The sequence below is a fragment of the Pan troglodytes genome, chromosome 17 (assembly GCF_028858775.2).
Source record: "Pan troglodytes isolate AG18354 chromosome 17, NHGRI_mPanTro3-v2.0_pri, whole genome shotgun sequence".
Classification (NCBI taxonomy): Eukaryota; Metazoa; Chordata; class Mammalia; order Primates; family Hominidae; genus Pan; species Pan troglodytes.
The window spans coordinates 56,283,820-56,304,873 of record NC_072415.2 but is presented as its reverse complement, the minus strand read 5'-3'; the positions used below and the strand labels follow the sequence as shown (position 1 = coordinate 56,304,873).

Below are 21,054 nucleotides of genomic sequence, written 5' to 3'. Positions count from 1 at the left end.
TACCCGAGCCCTTTATCGACTTGATTCAGTCCATTTCCCCTTTTAATTCTTAGCATTGGTTCTCTTCACAATTTCTTCGTGCCTGTTGAAGTGACAGCAGGTGAGGCGTGCATCCTTGGTAGGAGTAAACACTCCCTGGTCCGGGACACAGGTGCTGCTCCTGGACTTGAATACACCACTCATTTCCTTCTATGTTCTTCTCCAATAGCTTAAAACTCTCTCTCTCCAGAGAATGATCATTTTCCCCGTGTAGATGACACCCTTAATTACTGAAATGCTGCCATTTCCTCTATTAGCACACTAGCCAAGGTTTGATACATAGTAGGTACTCAATAACTGCGGTCGAAATCATTTACGAATAAATCCAGTGCCTTGAGAGGAGCTGCCTATACTGATTCACAGTCTTTGACATTGACACCACCAGCACATGGGTTAGGGGAAAGCATCAAGATATCAGCAGCTCACCATTCCTGGGCACTTAGTAGATACCAGGCACTGTGCCAAGCTGTTCAAGTGCATCATCCCGTTGAGTCCCCACAGCACCCCGTATGGTAGCTACTAATGAGATCATTCCCATTTCACATTTTAAAAGGGGGAGGTGGACAGGGAGGGGCCAGAAAAGCCAAGCAAGTTGTCCAAAGTAACGGAGCTATAAGGGGTAGAACCGAGAGTCAAAATTGGCTCTAACTCTAAGAGTGCTTTCGACCAATGCACCCTAGGGTCTCATGAGGGAGTGAAGACGGTCCTTGGCTTGACAATGATGAGGACAGTCCTGCTCTAAGATTCTTAATGTTTGTCAAGCTTTTAATTTCCCCTGGGAAGGATGAATGTTTTAAAAATGTATTAATATTTATCTATTTATTTTTATAATAAATGTTATTTTGTAGAGCAGTTCTAGTTTACATAAAATTAAGCAAAAACAGGCCGGGCATGGTGGCTCATGCCTGTAATCTCAACAATTTTGGAGGCCAAGGTGGGTGGATCACTTGAGGTTAGGAGTTCAAGACCAGCCTGGGCAACATGGTGAAACCCCATCTCTACTAAAAATATAAAAATTAGCTGGGTGTGGTGGCACATGCTTGTAATCCCAGCTACTTGGGAGGCTGACGTGGGAGAATTGCTTGAACCCAGGAGGTGGAGGTTGCAGTGAGTCAAGATCATGCCACTGCACTCCAGCCTGGGCAACAGAGCAAGATTCTGTCTCAAAAAATAATAACAATAATAAGCAAAAAGTACAGTGTTTTCCCATATACCCTATACTCCCAACACAGAGTTTCTATTACTAACATCTTGCATTAGTGTGGCACACTTGTTACAATCAATGAACCAGTATCAATAGACTATTAACTGAAGTTCATTCGTTTACATTAGGGTTTGCTCTGTGTTGTACCATTCTATCAGTTTTGACAAATGCATAATGTCATGTATCCACCGTTAGAGTATGATACCAAATACTTTCACTCCCCTGAGACTCCCCTATGCTCCACCCATTCATTCCTCCCTCCCTCCCCACTGGCAACCACTGATCTTTTTATTGTCTCCATAGTTTTGCCTTTTCTAGAATGTTATATATTTGGAAACATACAGTACACAGCCATTTTGGGCTAACTTCTTTTACTTAAGAATTCCTCAGTGCATTTCTGCTTCCAACATGTCTTTCCATGGCTCAATAGCTTATACTTTTTCTTTCTTTCTTTGATACAGGGTCTTGCTCTGTTGTCCAGGCTAGAATGCAGTGGTGCAATCATAGCTCACTGTAGCCTCAAACTCCTGGGCTCAAGTAATTATCTTGCCTCAGCCTCCTGAGTAACTAGGACTACAAGTTCATACCACCATGAACTTTTTAACTTTTTAACTTTTCAAAATTTTTGTAGAGATGAGGTCTCACTATTTTGCTCAGGGTGGTCTTGAATTCCTGGCCCGAAGTGATTCTCCATCCTTAGCCTTCCAAAGCACTGAGATAATAGGTGTGAGTCACTATGCCCAGTCCTTATTTCTCTTTATTGCAGAATAATATTCCATCATCTGGATGTGCCACTGTATGTTTATCTGTCTTTCATCTATTGAAGGACATCTTGGTTGCTTCCAAAATTTTCATTTATTTTAATTAAAAAAAAATTTTAAACTCAGTTTCCCGGGCTCTAATCTTATCCTAGATTCCTAGTTCTTAACCCTGGAGATTCTACCTCTACAGACTTAGGATAAAAACCTGTGACTCTGTGGCTTTAAAAGCTCCCCAGGTGATCCTGACGCTCAGTCAGGTTTGAAAACCTCTGCTTGGATGCCTTGGTTTCCCATTTGTTCACATGTGAGATTGGACATGGAATTATTTTCTAAGGCAAATATTAGCCTTCTGTGCAGGTATCCCCTTTGCCCATCTCATTTAGAGACAAGTATTTATGTGCCTGACACCTATACATGTATATGTATGTAATATACCCAATGGCAAGTCCACATGCACACACGGATACCCAGCTCTCCTTCTTTACTAATGAGAGGCCTTCCATCTTCCCTCCTGGCCACACCTGGCACAGAAAAGTAACATGACCCTGGGAAGTTATTACAGCTTTAGAGCATCTAACCAGAGCAAAGGTTTCTAGAATCTGGACTGCACCCCTCTGTGAACAACCAGGCCAGAGTCAATTAGACAACCCCCTGCCCCATTCCCTGACTATGCAGGCTGGCCTGCTGGCAGACCCACCTTCTTATACTTGTGGGGGAAGGTGAACCTCTCAATGGTGTTCTGTACAGCTCCCCGAGTCACATTACCCAACCTGTCCTCGAGCTGCAGCAGCTCCTGGAAAGAGAAAAATGTGCACATGTGTGCTCAGCATGTATAAATGCCCACATGCACACAGGATATGGATTGGGAGCTGGAAGACATGAGCAGGAAGCATTCACATAGCTATCAGGAAGAACTCATCTGATGCTGAAAGACTGCAATATCTCTACTGTCTCTCCCTTCTTCTCTTTCTTACTCTTAACCCTGAAGCTTCCTGACACCCATACCCTACTCACCAGCAGAGGTGGGGAGGGAAAAGGGATGATAACAATAATGGCATCTCCACCAACCCAGTTGGTACCAGACAAAGCAACATACCTCATAGCTCTCCCGTACGGCGGAGGTGTGTCTGCTGGGATTTAGTCCCTGGAGAGCAAGGAAGTGAAGCTGAGGGTAAGGGTAGTTTCGGATTTCATGGACGACCTGTTGGGTAGAAAATGCCTTGGATAGAGCAAGGAGTCATGGTTTCTCCATGAGCCCAGCATGCAACTTCTCCACCTGTAACCCACTCAGTACACCCTGAGATGCTGTGGGCAGAAGTATTGTCTTTCCTGCTCTTATGTCCCTTTTCTTTCATCAAGAACCAAGCTTTGCCTGGACAAGCCCCAGAAGGAATAACAGAATTAATAAAGTGACAACTAACCTTCATGGCAGGCACTGTTCTAAGCACTTAACGTGACTAATTGAATTATCTCACCTGATCTATAATGTGGGTGCTATTACTCTCCCCATTTTACTGATGGGGTAAATGAGGTACAATAGATTATGTAATTGGCTCAAGTTATGCAACCAAAGGACAGAACCAGGATTTCAAACCCAGGCAGTTGGGTGGCAGAGTCCATTCCCTTCACCTTTTGGTTTAGTTCATTCTCACTCTGCTATGAAGAAATACCCAAGAATGGGTAACTTAAAAGAAAGGAGGTTTAATTGACTCACAGTTCCACATAGTTGGAGAGCCTCAGGAAACCTACAGCCATGGTGGAAAGCACCTCTTCACAGGGCAGCAGGAGAGAGAATGAGTGCCAAGCGAATGGGGAGGTCCCTTGTAAAACCATCAGATCTTATGAGAGCTCACTCACTATCATAAGAAAAGCATGTGGGAAACTGCCCCCACATGATTCAATTATCTCCACCTGGTCCTGCCCTTGACATGTGGGGATTATTCAGTTCAAGGTGAGATTTGGGTGGGGATACAGAGCCAAACCATATCACTCCTACTCTGCACTGCCTCCAAGAGAAGCTTGATGGTTCAAGGCTTGGGTTTGTGTCAGCACCAAAGTGGGGGCACAAAATTTAAAGGGCCACCAAAAGCCTCAGTAATAAAGATCAACGATATTTTAATGCAATGTTTTTTAAAGTCAAATAAATGCAAAAAAACCTCCATGCTGAGCAAAATATCAATATTTTAAATAAAGACAGAGTCTGACTCTGTTCTGGCATGGCCTGCCTCACTCGCCTTTCCCTCACCCTGGCTATGAGTCAGAGAGGAGTTTCCATCACAGCTCCTCTACTTGCTCACTGTATGTCCCAGGGCCAGTTACTTAGCCTCTCTATTCCTCAGTTTTCCAATCTTTAAAATCAGGATAATACTCCTTTGTGGGAGTTTTTGAGAGGATTAATGGGATAATTTACATGAACTGCTTAGAACAGTGCCTGGTATGTAGTAAGTGCTCAATAAATGCTTGCTTCTTTATTCCTAAGAGATGGTGCTTCATACACAAAGCATGGACCCTCAAAGCTTACAAGGACTCCAAAAATTACTCATGCAAGCTCCTTATTATACAAATAAGGAGACTGAGGAGCTGAGTGGTTAGTGACAGAGACAAGGGTTGGAAGGTGGAATTATGCTTTAGGGCAGCAAAGTGAAGTTGCCTGGAAATAAGATTTTCAATCAAGCTTTTGCTGCTTTCATGGAATATCTTCATTTTAATTCCATGCAGCTTGCAATGTCAGGAGCCCAAAGGCCCCCAAAGCCAGCCTGACCCATGATTCGGCACTCTGCAGCCACAAGAAGGCCTGCCCTCTGAAAAAGGCAGAACTGGATAGGCAGCCTAGGCCCAAGAGCTCCCACTGGGATCTCTTTTGATCCTCACACCAGCCCTGTGAGATGGGCGAGGCAGGCATCTTCATTTCCATTTCACAGATTAGTGAAACCAAAGCCTAGGGAGGTACTGACCACAGGAAACTAAATGAGGCCATATGAAGTGCAAGGTCTACTCTGCCTGATCTTAGCCCTGAGCCTTTTACCCACAGACCACACCCTGCCACGCTGCCCCTTTCCACTCCTCCAGTGCCCACTCCTACTCCCCTCAGCAGAACCAGCTTCCAGTCCAGCAGGTTCCCTTTCATTCCCCATAAAGCCAGAGTGTGAATAGGAGCTGGGAAGAGAGGGGAGCTGTTGATCTGCCAGGGAGCCAGGGCACAAGAAGGCCAGGGCACAAGGGAGTCAGGGCATGGGGTGTTAATATACAGAGGAGCTGGGTCATGTGGAAGCCAGGGCACAGGGGAGCCAGGATATAAGGGGGCCAGGACACAGGGGAGTCAGGGCATGGGGGTTGATACACAAGAAAGCCAGGTCATATGGAATCCGGAGCGCAGGGGAGCCAGGATATAAGGGGGCCAGGGCACCGAAAAGTCAGGGTATAGGAGGTTGAGAACACAGGGGAGCTAGGTCATATGGAAGCCGGGGCACAGGGGAGCCAGGATATAAGGGGGCCAGGGCACAGGGGAGTCAGGGCATAGGGGGCTGATACAGAGAACAGAAGCTGGGAAGAGAGGGGAGCTGTTGATCTGCCAGGGAGCCAGGACACAAGAAGGCCAGGGCACAAGGGAGTCAGGGCATGGGGGATTGATACACAGGTGAGCTGGGTCATGTGGAAGCCGGGGCACAGGGGAGCCAAGGATACAGGGGAGCCAGGCCATGTAGCAGCCAGGGCACAGGGGACCGCAGGCCTCAGACCACCACTGGCACTCAGTAGGCGCAAGGGAGTCCGTTTTCTTTCACTTACCATCTGTGTGGAGGAGGAGTTTCTGGGAAAGTGGTGCATTCGAGGAGTGGCTAGGTAATGCTGATAGTGCTGAGGGATGGGCCGCACCTGGAACTGAGCAGGACTCAAGCCAGCATCCACACTGAGATCCCTGCAGCGAAACAGCCTCAGTGAACCATAGGGTGGTGTGATTTAGCCAGGTTAGAGAAGGGACCTCAGACATCAAGCCTATGGAGTAGAATTGGAGTGACACCCTGCCAGAGCTGCAAGGAACTTTACATCTCCCAGCCTTTCCTCTCTCTTCAGAGGGAAGGAAACGGAGACCCAGAGAAGGAAAGGACTCTGAAAGGTCTGAAGGAGCTAGAGCAATCCAGGCTCTATGAAATTTCTTTAAACTAGGGGACCAAAGCTCCCTCCCAAGACAAAGTCCATCCCTGAGAGAAATGCTGAAAGAAGAATCTAAATCGAGCAAGCCAGAGGCACCGAGTAATGGAAAGACAAGGTTCAGATAAAAGTGGAGGAGGGAGCTGAGGCTGTATTTTTACCACTTTGAGAAAACAAAGAGAGAGAACTCTACACCTAGACCTACAGGCCAGACAGCTTATCCTGGCCCACCGCAACCCACTCCTAAAAATATAGGAAAATTCATTTTGCTTAAAAACTAATTAATTGATGAATTGCACTGAGGATGAACCAATGGCTAATTTGGAAAATGGCCAATTTCAGATCTGGAGAGAAAATGAGCAAGATAAGATGGAAACATCTTGTCATAACTGGAAACAAGAGAACTATCAAAACACTATTAGGGTGACAGCAAAAGGGCTCAGAAGCAGTCCTGAAGAGGCTCCCACTGGCCGGAGTTAGGACAATGTGCAGGTTGACAAGAATAACTGCAGGAGGGATGGAAATAAATAAAAATTGTTTAGATCCATGCGCATGAAATGATGCTAGAAAATTGGTCCCTTTCAAAGAATGCTGGAGAACAAACTTCTTTACCTTTCTTTTTTTTTTTCTTTTCCTTTTTTTTTTTTTTTTTTTTTTGAGATGGAGTCTCGCTCTGTCACACAGGCTGGAGTGCAGTGGTGCGATCTCGGCTCACTGCAACCTCCATCTTCTGGATTCAAGCAATTCTCCTGCCTCAGCCACCCAAGTAGCTGGGACTACAGGCATGCCACACCACACCCGGATAACTTTTGTATTTTTAGTAGAGATGGGGTTTCACCATGTTGTCCAGGCTGGTCTCGAACTCCTGACTTCAAGTGATCCACCCACCTCGGTATCCCAAAGTGCTGAGATTACAGGCATGAGCCACCACACCCAGCCAACTCTTCATTTTGAAAACTAGTAAATAAATGAAAAGAGCCTTTCTTTTCTTACTGTATTTCCAGGTAATCAAATATTTGATGAGTGGAAATTTCTCTTTGTAAAAGTTTTTCAGCTAATAAATGAATAAGGGATGATTGAATTTTTCTTGAATTTTTGTCATCATTTTGCCTCCCCTAAAGAAATAAAGGATCTAACCAAAGATCATTGATTGTTGCTAACATCACAAAAGAAGCAACAACCAGACAGTAAGTGCTTTCTGGTGGAAGAATACAATATCACCTATGAAGTATTTATGCCAAGAAATAAGAGTTGAACCTGAATCTACTCAAGCCTTAATCTTGGTGCCAAGGTCCAGAGAATACAAGAAACTAAGGAACATCTTAAGTGAAAACACAAGAATGCAACCAGTAAAATCCAGGTAAGGGGAAACTACAGGAAAAACAGCCTGGATTCTTCAACAAATACATTGGAGAAAAAAAAAAGGATACGGAGAAGTATTAAAGGAATTTCCGCTTCTACTGATGATAGTTTAACAGGAGTTAAGTTTACCTTTCCACTTTAAACCACTAGAAAGCTGAACAGAATATATGAAATCTCTGTTTTCAGACGTTATATAACAAGCAATGCAGACTGTTATCAACAGAAGGACAACACATGAGGTGAGCCCTGCAACCTCCCTAGTTTTTTGCATGAAGGCACATTCCAGACCATGAGCAGGGAGAGAACTAAGCAGAGCATGACGATCTTAATGATTTGAGGATTCAGAGATCTTATTTCCAGGAGGCTGAGGTCTCTGAAAGTTGTGGTACCATGATTTGGAGAGAAGAGGCAGCTACATAGAAGGAGAGCTCCAGAAATCTGCACGGAGATTCCCTTGAGTCTTTACTGAATACTAAGATCTGCATACATGGGGTGAAATTTTAGTAGGTTGAACAAAGAGCATCCAAGGTATAGTGGGTTCCCAGAGATTAGACAGTGCTGGGAAAGATTCATATTCCAGTCAGCCAGAGCAGAGAGTCCTTGGTCATACAATAGAGACCCCAGAAGAGCCTTTTGAGACTTATTTATGAGTCTTATTCGGGCAGATCTAGAGTAGTCTCTACTCTAGGGATATTCTAGTCCTGCTGGAAGAAGACCTAAAAGCAAGCCTTAAAAGGATGAAACTGAACTGCAAGTGCTGCTTACCAGAACGAAGCCTAACACTCTCTAAATGAATAAAACAAACATAACTACTTAACAGTGTATAATCCACAATTATTCATAAATGATGTTCATCATTCAATAAAAAATTACTAGATATGCCAAAAAAATGATAATATGTCCCAGAATCAGGTGAAAAATCGATCCATGGAAACAACTATGAAACAGAAATAACAAGGATGCTAAAATAGCTATTATAATCATATTCAAATATACAAAAGAAAACATGAAAACAGAGAAGAGTAAAATATATAGAAGAGGAGATATTGTAATGATGCCAATGGAACTTCTAGAGATGAAAAATGCAATGTCTGAAATAGGAAATTCACTGGGTTAGATTAACAGTAAATTAGATACTACAAAAGAAAAGATTAGTGACTTTAAGACACAACAATAAAAATAATCCAAAATGAGCCAGGCACAGTGGCTCATGCCTCTAATCCCAGCATTTTGGGAGGCCAAGGCAGGAGGATCATTTTAGCCCAGAAGTTTGAGGCTAGCCCAGAAAACATAGTGGGATATCACGTCTACAAAAAAAAAAAAAAAAAAAAAAAGTTTAAATTAGTTGGGTATGGTGGTGTGTCCTCTGGTCCAAGCTACTCAGGAGGCTGAGGTGGAAGGATCACTTGAGCCCAGGAAGTTGAGGCTACAATGAGCTGTGATGCCACCACTGCACTTCTGCCTAGGTGACAGAATGAAATCCTGAATAATAATAATAATAATCCAAAATGAAGCACACCATCAGAAAAAGACTAAAAAATTAACAGAGTCTCAGTAAAAATATCAAGCAGTCAGCCATATGGGTAAGTAAAGACCCAAAAAGAGGGGATGGAAGGTAAATGACCGAAAAAATATTTTAGGGAAAAAATGGCTGAAATATTTCCAAATTTAATAAAAACTATAAATTCACAGATCCAAAAAGTTCGATAAACTTTAAGCAGGATAACACAAAGAAAACCACTCCAAGGGACATAATAATCTAATTCCTGAAAAATAGTAATAAAGACAGGATCTTAAAAATAGTGAAAGAACAAAAGACCCATTCAACATAGAAGAATGTAGGTAAGAACAATCATAGATTTCCCATCAACAACAAAGCAAGCCAGAAGACAAAGGAATGGCACCTATGCACTGCTGAAGGGAAAAAAAACTGTAAACTTAGAAATATATACCTAGAAAAAATATATTTTTAAATGACAGTGAAATAAAGACTTTTTCAAAAAGTTGAGAGAGTGCACTGCTAGGAGACTGTTACTACAAGAAATGTTTTAAAAAGTTCTTCAAACTAAAGAAAAATAACACCAGACAGAAACTTAGATCTCTACAAAGGAATAAAGAGTGCCAGAAATGATAATCATGTGGGACATATAAAAAATTATTTTTCCTATGAAAAATTGTCTTTAAAGGTTGACTGTTTAAAGTAGAGATTGGCAAACTTCTTCTGTAAAGGATCATAAATAGTAATTATTTGGGGCTTCAAAAGCCGTACAGTCTCTGTCACAACTACTCAAGTGTCCACTGAGGTGTAAAAGCAGCCATAAACAATAGGTGAACAAATAGATGTGTCTATGTTCCAATAAAACTTTATTTACAAGAACAGAGAGCAGGCAAGATTTGATTCACAGGCCATAATTTGCCAACCACTGGTTTAAAGCAAAAATGATAACAATGTATTTTGGTAATTGTACATACATAGAGATAAAACCTACAAAAGAAGTAGCAAAGGATGCAAAGGGGTAATGGAAGTATGCTGTTGTAAGAGTTTTGCATTACACACAAAATGGTATAATTCTATTTTAGGGTAGAGTGTGATATGCTAAATAGGAATATTGTAAACCTAGTGAATTCCCAAAATAAAATAAGATAAAATAAAGTGATATGACTATTAAACCAATATTTAATACTAAAAATTCTCAACTGATCCAAAAGAAGGCAAAAAACAGACAGAAATTTTAAAAGAAAAACAACAAAATGACAACAACAACAAAACAGATGGAAGAAAGAGAAAACAAAGAGCAAGATGGCAGATTTAATTCCAACCACGTAGACAATTGCATTAAATGCAAATGGTCTAGACACCCCAATTAACAGACAGAGATTGTCAACTGCAAAACAATCGCCAACTATATGCTGTCCATTCAAGATATAAATATGTAGATACTAGGTTACAAGTAAAAGGAGGAAAGAGATATACCCTGTAAGTGCTAACTGGAAGAAAGCTGGAATGGCTATGTTAACATCAGACAAGGTAGACTTTGAACCAAGGGATATTACCAAGGATAAGGAAGGATGTTTCATAATGATAAAGGGGTCAATTCATCTTGAAAAATGACAATCCTTTTAATATCCTAATATATATAAGTCAAAATAAGTGAAGCAAAAACTGACAGAACTGAAAGAAAACAAATTCATAATTAGAATTCTAGACATCCACCCTCCTTTATAATTCATGGAATAATTCATGAAAAAAAATCAGTAAGAATATAAAAAACCTGAACAATACTATCGACTAACTTGATCTAAGAGATATTTATAGAATACTCCATCCAATAAGAGTAGAATATACACTTTTTAAAAATACTTATAGAACATTTACTAAGAGAGTATAAATGCTGGACCATAAAACAAGTCTCAATAAATGTAAAAGGATTAGAATTACACAGAGTATGGTTTCTGATCACACTGGTATTAAATTAGAAATCAACAACAAGAAAAGTCTGCAAAATCCCAAGTTTTCAAAAATTAAATAATAAACTTCTAAATTACCCAGGGTCAAAAAGAATTCATAATGCTAACTAGAAAGTTTGTAGTCCTTAAAGAAAAATTCAGTTTTATATGCTTATATTAGAAAAGAAAACCCAAAGTCATGATCTAAATTTCCGCCTTAAGAAGCTAGAGCCCAAAATAAGTAGAAGGGAGGAAATAATAAAATCAAGATCAGAAATCAGTGAAATAAATCAGTGAAATAAAAAACAAGTAATGGGATCAAAGGCTATTTTCTTTTTCTTTTTTTTTTTTTTTTTGAGACGGAGTCTCGCTCTTTCGCCCAGGCTCACTGCAAGCTCCGCCTCCCGGTTCACGCCATTCTCCTGCCTCAGCCTCCCCAGTAGCTGGGACTACAGGTGCCCGCCACTGCACCTGGCTAATTTTTTGTATTTTTAGTAGAGACGGGGTTTCACCATGTTAGCCAGGATGGTCTGGATCTCCTGACCTCATGATCTGCCTGCCTCAGCCTCCCAAAGTGCTGGGATTACAGGCGTGAGACACCGCGCCTGGCCTGATCAAAGGCTATTTTCTAAAGAGTAGTACAAATGATTAAATTTCTATCTAGATTGATCAAGAATGAAAGAGAGAACATACAAATTACTCATATGAGGAATGAAAGAGGGAGCATTATTACAGATTCCAGATGTTAAAATGATAAGAAAATATTACGAATAGCCTTATGCCAGTACATCCAATTAAATGAGAAAATTTATTGAAAGACAAATTACCAAAATTACCAGATGCAGTGGCACACACCTGTAATCCCAGCTACATGGGAAGCTGAGGCAGGAGAATCATTTGGGCCTAGGCATTTAAGACCAGCCTGCGTCTGGGCACAGTGGCTCACACCTGTAATCCCAGCACTTTGGGAGGTGAGGTGGGAGGATTGCTTGAGCACAGAAGTTGAAGATCAGCCTAGGCAACATAGCAAGACTCTGTCTGTACAAAAATTTGAAAAACAAAAAGTTAGCTGGGCACAGTGGTGCACACCTGTAGTCCCAGCTACTTGGGAGGCTGAGGCAGGAGGATCACTTGAACCCAGGAGATCGAGGCTGCAGTGAGCCAAGGTGCACTCCAGCCTGGGTGACAGAGCAAGACCCTGTATCTAAAAATTAATTAATTAATTAAAAATAATAATACCAATCCTACACAACCTCTTCCAGAAAGTAGATGAGGAAAGACTTCCCAGACCATTCAATGAGGCAAGCAGTGCACTGATATAAAAATCAGACAAAGGCATTTCAAGGAAAAAGAAAACCCTATAAACCAATATTACTCATGAACAAAGATGTAAAAATTACTTAACAAAATTTTAGCAATTTGAATCCAGGAACATGTAGATTAAATGAGACTTATGTGACATATCAACCAATCACAATGTGTAAAACTTATTTGGATCTTGATTGATACAAAGTATAACAGAAATTTTAATACTGGCTAGATATTTGATTATAGTAAAAATTATTATTAAATTTCTTTGTGTTAATAGTGGTATCAAAGTAAGGATGTGAAAAAGCAGAATCATTATCTCTCGAGATACATAGTGAAATATTTACAGATGAAATAATATGATGCCTGGATTTGTTTCCAAATACACTAGTTTCTCCTTTTCTGTGAGGGATATGTTCCAGGACACCAGTGGCTGCCTGAAACTGTGGATAATAAGGAATCCTATATATACTATGTTTCTTCCTATACTGTATATTCACACCAATGATAAAGCTTAATTTATAAATTAGGCACAGTAAGAGGCTAACAATAACCAATAACAAAATAGAACAATTATAACAACATACTGCAAAAAATGTTATGTGAATATGGTCTCTCTCTCTCTCTCTCTCAGTCTCTCAGAATGCTGTAATATCTTCAGACCGTGGTTTACATGGGTAACTGAAACCCTGGAAAGCGAAACCACAGGTAACGGAGACTACTGTAATATCAGGACCGGGGAAGCGAGAGAACAAAGATGAGTAAAACTGGCCATGAGATCTGGGCGTGGTGGCTCACGCCTGTAATCCCAGCACTTTGAGAGTCCGAGGTGGGTATATCACGAGGTCAAGAGATCGAGACCATCCTGGCCAACATGGTGAAACCCTGTCTCTACTAAAAATACAAAAATTAGCTGGGTGTGGGGTGCGCGCCTGTAGTCCCAGCTACTCAGGAGGCTGAGGCAGGAGAATCGCTTGAACCTGGGAAGCAGAGTTTACAGTGAACCAAGATCGTGCCACTTCATTCCAGCCTGGTGACAGAGCGAGACTCCGTCTCAAAAAAACAAACACACAAACAAAACAAAAACAAAACTGGCCATGAGTTGATGTCATAGCTGGATAACATATATGTGTGAATTCATTATACTATTCTCTTATTTTTTTATTGTTTGATATTTTCTATAATAAAAAGGGTTTTTTTTTAATAAAAAAGTTTCTCTATTGTGCAAAGGTAACATCCACTATCTCCAAGTTTTACCTCTATGGGCACCAACTTCAGAAATACCAAAAGCATGCATGGAAACTTGTGGCATTTATTAGAGAAAATATGCTGCAAGCAGTCGTTTCTTGCAGTGTGCTGTGTACATTGAAGTGGTCCCTGGTAATTAGGACACAGCTTCCCTTTGGGAAAGTGCAGCTAGGCCCTAAAAGCACCCTTGAGAGGAATGCCAGGGCCTCAGAAGGTCAACCTCAGATCCTACAGGAGTGAGATGGCAGGAGGCATGGGACTCTGAGACTTCCCCTCCTCATCTTGCTGCGAGCAGGCCCTGATCACTAACTTCCTATGCTCCCACTGTGCCTGCTGCTACTGAGCCTGGATCCCACATGGCCTGGGTTTGGCTACACATTGCCCTGCAATGTCATCTGAGATCTTTCTGAGGGAAAAACCCAACAAAGCCATCAGCCTTCAGGGGAGTCTGATCCCTGTTACCTGGGTTACGCTCATGAGAGTATGAGCCCTGGAGAGTTGGCAGGAGCTCTCTGATGGTCTCTGATGGTCCCTGGCATCTGGCCCCATCCTCCTCTTTGCACAGCCCAGGTCCAGCTGCTATGGGCAGGAAGGACTGCCAGTCACTCTCACAGGCTCCATGCACACCACAGCCTGAACAGCAGCAGCTGTCAGAAGACCCAGGTCCTTGTCCCAAGTCCATCCCTTCTTAGCTGTGAGACCCTCTCTAGCTAATTCACCTCTTTGAGCCTCATCTCTAAGATGATGATAACAGTAGCTCCTCATGGTAATGTTGGAGCATCAAATGAGAAAACGCAGGTGAAAACTCTTTGTAGAGCACTACACAGATGCAAAAAGCCATTATCAGCCCGAATCCCTGGAACAGCTCATCATGAGCCTGTCACTTGGGAAATGAACTAAACTCTTGGAGCCAGTTGGATGCAAACTTAGAAATCCACTAGGTCAGCCCCTCATATTCACAGGTCCATCTGAGGCCTGCAGAAGGACAGTGCCTTATTCATGGACCTTGGCTGGCCAGTTGGGACCATCAGGGTTTCACACACTTGCCTGGGCTCAATCCATTGCACTGCCTCACATGGCAGAATCTCTGATTTTCAGCATTTACCCAGAAGTCTCAGGGAGCCTAACAAATTCAAAACAAATGTTCAAGGAATTCTACCAAAGCAAAGTCCCAAGGAACTTGGAACAGAGTCATCCCAATCCTAAGAATGCTAACTGGAAAAGCAAGAGGCACCTTGTCCCATAAATGGGTGGGATGGTCTGCCCTAGGTGGGCCTGGGTGGGCTCTCATGATGGATCTGGGCTACCCCAACAGGGGATGTGGTTCCTCGAACCCTAAAGAAGTCTGACCAGGACCTGACTCAAAGAGAAATTAGCCCCTAAGGCAGCAGTGTCTCCAGCCTTTGCTGTTGCCACCAGCCTGTAAGAACTTGCTAAGTGTCTAAAGGGGTCACAGGAATATCCCACAGACCTAAAGCCACAGGGTTAACCCAGAACTGTATTTTGGAGATTTCTTGTGCCAATGTGTCATTTTTGGCCTTTGTATCTAAACATCACGCTGAACTTTATTTTCCACTTTTAATGTTCTTGAACATGGTGTGGTCTGGTTGCTGTGCAGACCCTAAGTTCTTCCCAGAATCTGGCCCTATGAGTGCCAGCACCATCCTATGGGTGACTCCAGGCTCAGGGAGCTTTGGGAGCTTTGCTGAGGCAAGGTTGCCCGGAGGGGAAAGGACAATCGGAGGTGCTCACCCTCCACCCACCCTCTGCCCACAGGTCCCAGGTACTTAGAGACCTCCGCCTAGGCAGGGCTGCAGCTGTGACAGAGCGGGGTACAGTCCACAGTGGGCAGCAGAGTTAGAACTGAGAAGCCAGGACTGAGTCCAAGAAGGAGCGTGAAAAGAACTCAGGCCCTGGGTTGCGGCTTAAGGTCAGGATCAAGTTATTAGGCATGGGCAAGAAAGAGAGGGGTTTGGGATGTATCCCCCAAGGCTTCCACACACTCTCAGGCCAGGGTTCCCAGCTGAGAGAAGCTGCTTGGGTTGGGTTAAGATATTCCAAAGTAGGAAAAAAGGCCAGGGTAACCTCAGGGGGTGGACGACCTTGGGGCTGGACATGGGCTTGCGGCCCAGTTTCTGGAATGACCTAGGGCAGAAGTCTGTGGTCTCTGATGGTTCTCTAAAGGGGATAGGGGATGCAACAGACACACTCCCCCAGGGATCCTTGCAGAGGATGAGAGTAGCCCTTCCTATAATGCATTTCCTGCCATCCAATTACCAGGCTGCCTATCTCCTGGCAGAAGCAGCCTCTCTAGAAAAGAGGGCTGGGATGCAGTTAGCACAATCAATCACAAAACCCCTCGGCGCCACTAGGCTGGCCCCCGCTGGAGCAGAGCTAATTACAAGGGAGGAGAATCGGCAACCTACTTGGGAAGTGGGAACAAAACAAGCAGAAAGAGCCCAAGGGTGGACCAGGCGGGCCTCTAGGCAGGGCCTCCTAGCATCCCCTGCTAGGGCAGGGACCAGCCTCCCGGAGCCTCCTTCTTTCTGTTTCTTGGGGCAGGTAGTGGTCAGGAATGCAGACTGGTTTAAATGATTAAGAAAGACAAGGAGGTTTGGCTCTATAAAGAAAGCTGAGGACAGGGCCAGCACCTGTGCTGCTCCTCCTGCCATCTCCCCAGGATGAGTCCCACCTATGTCACCTGTTCAGTCCCACTTCCCTGTAGGCCCTTGTGTGTGTTCCAATCACTCAGCCATATGCAAGGGCCCTGAGTACTCCGTGTGTGCTGAATTGAATTAAATGAAATTGACTTGACTGCTGAGGGACAGAATTCAATCCAAATTGCAATTAAATCTTCCTAATTTGAATCTGCTAATTGGAAAAGGCTGGGCAGAAGTTGGCTGCAGTGCAATCTATCTTTTATGGAATTGTTCAATTTAATGGAGAGTGTACCTGAGAATGAGCAAAGGGCTGAAGAAAATGGAACATGTGAAAGCCACGACTTCCTGCACCTAGAAGCTCCCATAGCATTCAATTGACTGGAACTATTCTCTGGAATCATTTCTGGGTGTGCATGGGAAGGGCTCCCAAAGCAACCCTGGACTGAGCCTGACAAGTGGCTGAAAAATGACACAACGGCACACCAATCTTTAAGATAATTCATCCTTTTCCATTGATAGATTATTTTACACTCTAAAACAAAACAAAACAAAATGAAACAAAACATTTTTGACCTAAAAGTTGCAAGAACAGCATAAAGAATTCCTGTATACCCTTCACCCAGATTCCCCAAATGTCACCATTTTACTGCATTTCTATTTCCTTCTCTCTCTGTCTCCCTTTCTCTCTCCCCCACAATGTATATACTTACACGCACACACACACACATACATATATACCCACACACAATCCTCTGTGAAGATAGATGATAGATTAGATAGGTAGATTTTTTTTCCCTGAACTCTACAGGCATGATGCCTTTTACCTCTAAATATTCAGTGAACTGCACATCTTTTTAAGTTTTCAAGGGTTCTGATCCAACTCTAGTTAATATCAGCTCTCTTATGAGCTAGAACCAGAATCGGGTGGGACCCAGGATCCAAAACCAAGCGACCCTGCATCTCAGGACAACAAAGATATCTGTGCTGAGTGAGGGAAATTATGGGCAGATTGCTCAGGGGCCCATTGTCTGCAAAGACTCAGCAACAACACCACCCTCAACCTCTCTCCCCAGCTCCCCTCCTCAGTCCTGACCTCTGACCTGGCTGGCTTTGCCTCCATCCTTCAAGATGCAATGTAAGCCTGTGTTTACACAGCCACCCCACCCAGCACTGCCTTGCTGGCATGCCCTGGCACTTCTCTGTGGATCCCTTGAGATGCACCTGCTCCAGAAAGCCTTCCTGACAACCCAGTTCCTCGGAATTCTCCTTTCTGCTCTCCCCCCAGGGACCACTGGTTCATATCCCTCACTGAGCCTGGGAAATGTTTTCTATCCCTGTCCCCCTCCCCCACTGCAGGAGCATGAACACTGTGTCCTACGATGGGCATATAATAGCACCCAGTAACATCTGAGCTAATTGCTAGAACCAGGCTCACGTGGGACCATCTGGCCCAGAGGGTGGCTGGGAGCAGAGGCAAACGCTGGGGCCTGAGAACTAGGCCTCCTGCGCCATTCAAAGTGAAGGAAAACAGAAACTCCACGGATCTGGCAAGACCTCCCTCCTCCCTCCCTTCCTCCCTTCCTCCCCCAGGGGCCCTGAAGACTCACCAGTCAGTGCCCTCAGCCAAATACCTGGGCTGAGGTGTCTGCAGTTGGCCGAAGTCGAAGCTGGGGTGGAGGCGGTGGGGGTGGACAGATACACGCTCCTGACTCCGCCTGCACCAGAAGGGATGGAGAGCCCTCGTGTCAGGGGCTACCCAGGCCACTAGTTCTCAAGAGCTCTGAGAAACCGGGGCAGCCTGAGGGTGCCCCACTCTTGCAGCCCCACTTAGCACCCACAGTCTAGCAAGCACTGAGCTTCACCACTCTTGACAAACTCCAAGGAAGCTTCCCAGATGAACAGCAGGCTGCAGCTCAGGAACTCTGGCTGTCTCCGGGCTGCCCGCTGTGCAGAGGTCTCTCCCTTGGTGTGTCTGTGGTAGATTACCTGGCTCCACCCACACTCTCTGCCTCTTTGCCTTTCTTCCCTCTGTCCTTGGTGGGCCATCTTCAAGACACACAGACTCGCCTCCTACAGGCTCTATGCACCCCTCTACTCCCATCATGCTCTTCTCCTCTCCTCAACCCTTTTTCAACACTCTTCCCAGCTTTCATGGCACAGGTCAAAGCCTTCCTCCTCCAGGAAGGCCTCCTTGAACATCCGAGATCATGGTGACCTCTTCTCCTTCTGACCTCCTACAGCACTCACCTTCTATCTCAAGCATCCCAAGCCCTATGGTCATGTATGCTTAGGGCCTTAGAGATGATCTAGTCCAGCAGTTCTCAAAGTGTGCTCCGAGCATCCTTGGGAGTCCTTGCAACCCTTTCAGGTGGTTCAAGAGGTCAAAACCATTTTCCTAATAATACTATAAGGCTATTTGCCTTTTCACTCTCATTCTGTCACAAATGAACAGAGAGGTTTTCCAGAAACTACATGACACAGATTCTGCAAGAATGAATGCAGAAGCAGACATAAGAACACAGCTGCCTTCTATTAAGCCACGCATTAAAGAGATTTGCAAATATGTTTTAAAAAGTCATTCTTCTCACTAAATTTATATATAGTGGTTATTTTTCATAAAAATATATTATTGGTGTTAACATGAATTTGTTGTTATTTTTAAGAGAATTAATAAATATTTAAAACTTTTTAGTTTTTATTTTTAATATGGTAAACATCAACAGTCAAAACCCACATAAACAGAAGCTCTTCGTAGTCTTCATTAATTTGTAAGAGTGGAAAAGAGTCCTGAGACCAAAAAGTTTGAGATCCACTGACTATCCAACTCTTTCTCTTGACAGTTGAGGCTCAGAGAGGCGCAGTGACTTACCCAGGGTTCCACAACTACTCCAGACCTATTTGATTAGAATTGTCTAATTTCACTCCCTGCTTGTTTCCTAATTATTAATATGCAGCCGGACTCTATCTAGACCGTGGGCTCTTGAGAACTCTTGAGGGTGAGAATTCTTGAGGGTGGGAACCAGCCATTCCTGGAACCAGCCATTTCCTTTTGGTATTCTTTAGGGTGCTTGGGTGTTAGAATCAGGCAGTCATAAAGCTGGAGGGGACTTGAGGAGTTCCCTAGTCAAATTTCCTCCCGCACCATGCAGGAGTCCACTGTGAGGATCGTGGACCACCAGTTACCCAGTCCCCGACCCTGCACCTGGGTGATGCAATGGGGACACACACTGGCTTCTGAGGGAGCCCCTGTCAGGTCAGGACAGTGCTCACTGCCTGAAGTGGATGCCTCTGAAACAATAGCTACTTCCTACAGAGACCCACTTGGTGACTGCCGGCCAGGCCAGGGAGAGAAGCCAGGAGTCTAGGAGCCTGTAGCCCCGCCCCCGTCTCCGCCACACCCGGGCCACGCCCTCGTCCTGGCCCTGCCCACGCCCTGGCCCTGCCCCCTCACCCGACCCTATCCGGGTCCCCACCTCCGCCCCAGGCAGCACCAACCTGGGGTGCGAGACCAGCCTGCGGTGCTGGGCTTCCAGGAGCTGCTGCTGCAGGAGGTATTGCTGGTGCAGGGCCTGAGGTAGGAAGGAGGGACCTGTGACGTCCTGGAACTGCAGGGTGGGCAGCGGGGTCAGCGACTGGTGCAGGGCGCCGCTGTGCTGGTGGGCCGGGGCCATGTGGGCGCTGAGGCCTGGCTGCGACTGCACGGGGTGGGCCAGCGGGAAGTCGGGAGCGAGCTGCTGCGGCTGCGGGGGGCCCAGGTGGAAGTGGCGGCAGGAGGTAGCGTGAGGATGCTGAGACCTTTGAAAGGGGGCACCTGGAAGGCAAGGACAGAGACATCTCCATGACGACCAGCACGAGCGGCCGCCACACTGACCCTTGTGCCCACCCGGGGCAGCCTGGGGCTGGTGAAGCTCAAGACCTACGTTAGGACACAGCAGCGTCATCACTGTTAGAGGCATGTGGTCATCCTTAACCCAGCCAGGTGAAGGCTGTGTGTGTGTACCTGATGGAGGGGGGAAGTGTTATCTTTATTATTTATTTATTTATTTATTGAGACGGAGTCTCGCTCTGTCGCCCAGGCTGGAGTGCAGTGGCGCGATCTCGGCTCACTGCAAGCTCCGCCTCCCGGATTCACGCCACTTTCCTGCCTCAGCCTCCCGAGTAGCTGGGACTACAGGCGCCCGCCACCGCGCCCGGCTAATTTTTTGTATTTTTAGTAGAGACGGAGTTTCACCGTGGTCTCGATCTCTTGACCTCGTGATCCACCCGCCTCGGCCTCCCAAAGTGCTGGGATTACAGGCGTGAGCCACCGCGCCTGGCCGGGGAAGTGTATCTTTAATGAATACATAAGCATCCTTTTTATAATTAACATACTTGTTTAAAAGTTTTAAGGTTCCTAAAGCTTGGCCTTTTGAATTAGACTCCTATGCAAGCCCACTGACCCTACTACCTTTTTAAAGAAGCCACATGGAGAAAAGTTAGTCCAGCCTAGCCAAGCTCAGGATTTCACTGAAGCCTGGCCAGCCAGGACTCAATCCATATGGAGCCCTAATTCCCAGAGAATAAAACAACCAGAAGTTGTTTTGCATACACTTTTAAGGAAAAAAAAGACTCAGATCACACGAAATAGTTTTTAATTTAAGTAATAGTTAAATAATGTGTTATAACATTATCATTTATTTAAAAGCAAACATGTCCAGGTATAAGCTGGGTTCAGGCTACATTCAATTTGAGCTCTAGTCCTTTTCTAAATAAAATTGAGCTTGATGACAAGAAAACCTTACAAATTCTCTCTAAGCAAAAATCCAGCTCTAGGTGCCAAAGGGAGGCCTTTAATGAGGCCAAGAAGTAGACCCGGCATTTCAGAAAGATTTACAGA

The 21,054-nt window shown here is 44.6% G+C and overlaps 1 protein-coding gene across 2 annotated transcripts in view; it reads right to left on the bottom strand.

Annotated features, from left to right (window-relative positions):
* Positions 1 to 21,054, bottom strand: part of ARK2C (arkadia (RNF111) C-terminal like ring finger ubiquitin ligase 2C) — a 128,925-nt gene that overhangs the window by 9,649 nt on the left and 98,222 nt on the right. Inside the window, exons 2-6 of one of the 2 annotated variants that reach the window (XM_529953.9) lie at positions 19,674 to 19,989; positions 17,786 to 17,893; positions 5,791 to 5,920; positions 3,101 to 3,205; positions 2,702 to 2,797 (exon numbers count right to left, since the gene is read on the bottom strand). In XM_529953.9, coding sequence (XP_529953.2) covers positions 2,702 to 2,797; positions 3,101 to 3,205; positions 5,791 to 5,920; positions 17,786 to 17,893; positions 19,674 to 19,989 — 755 coding nt within the window. The remainder of the gene's footprint in view (positions 1 to 2,701; positions 2,798 to 3,100; positions 3,206 to 5,790; positions 5,921 to 17,785; positions 17,894 to 19,673; positions 19,990 to 21,054) is intronic. The other variant, XM_009433935.5, reaches the window with a different exon arrangement.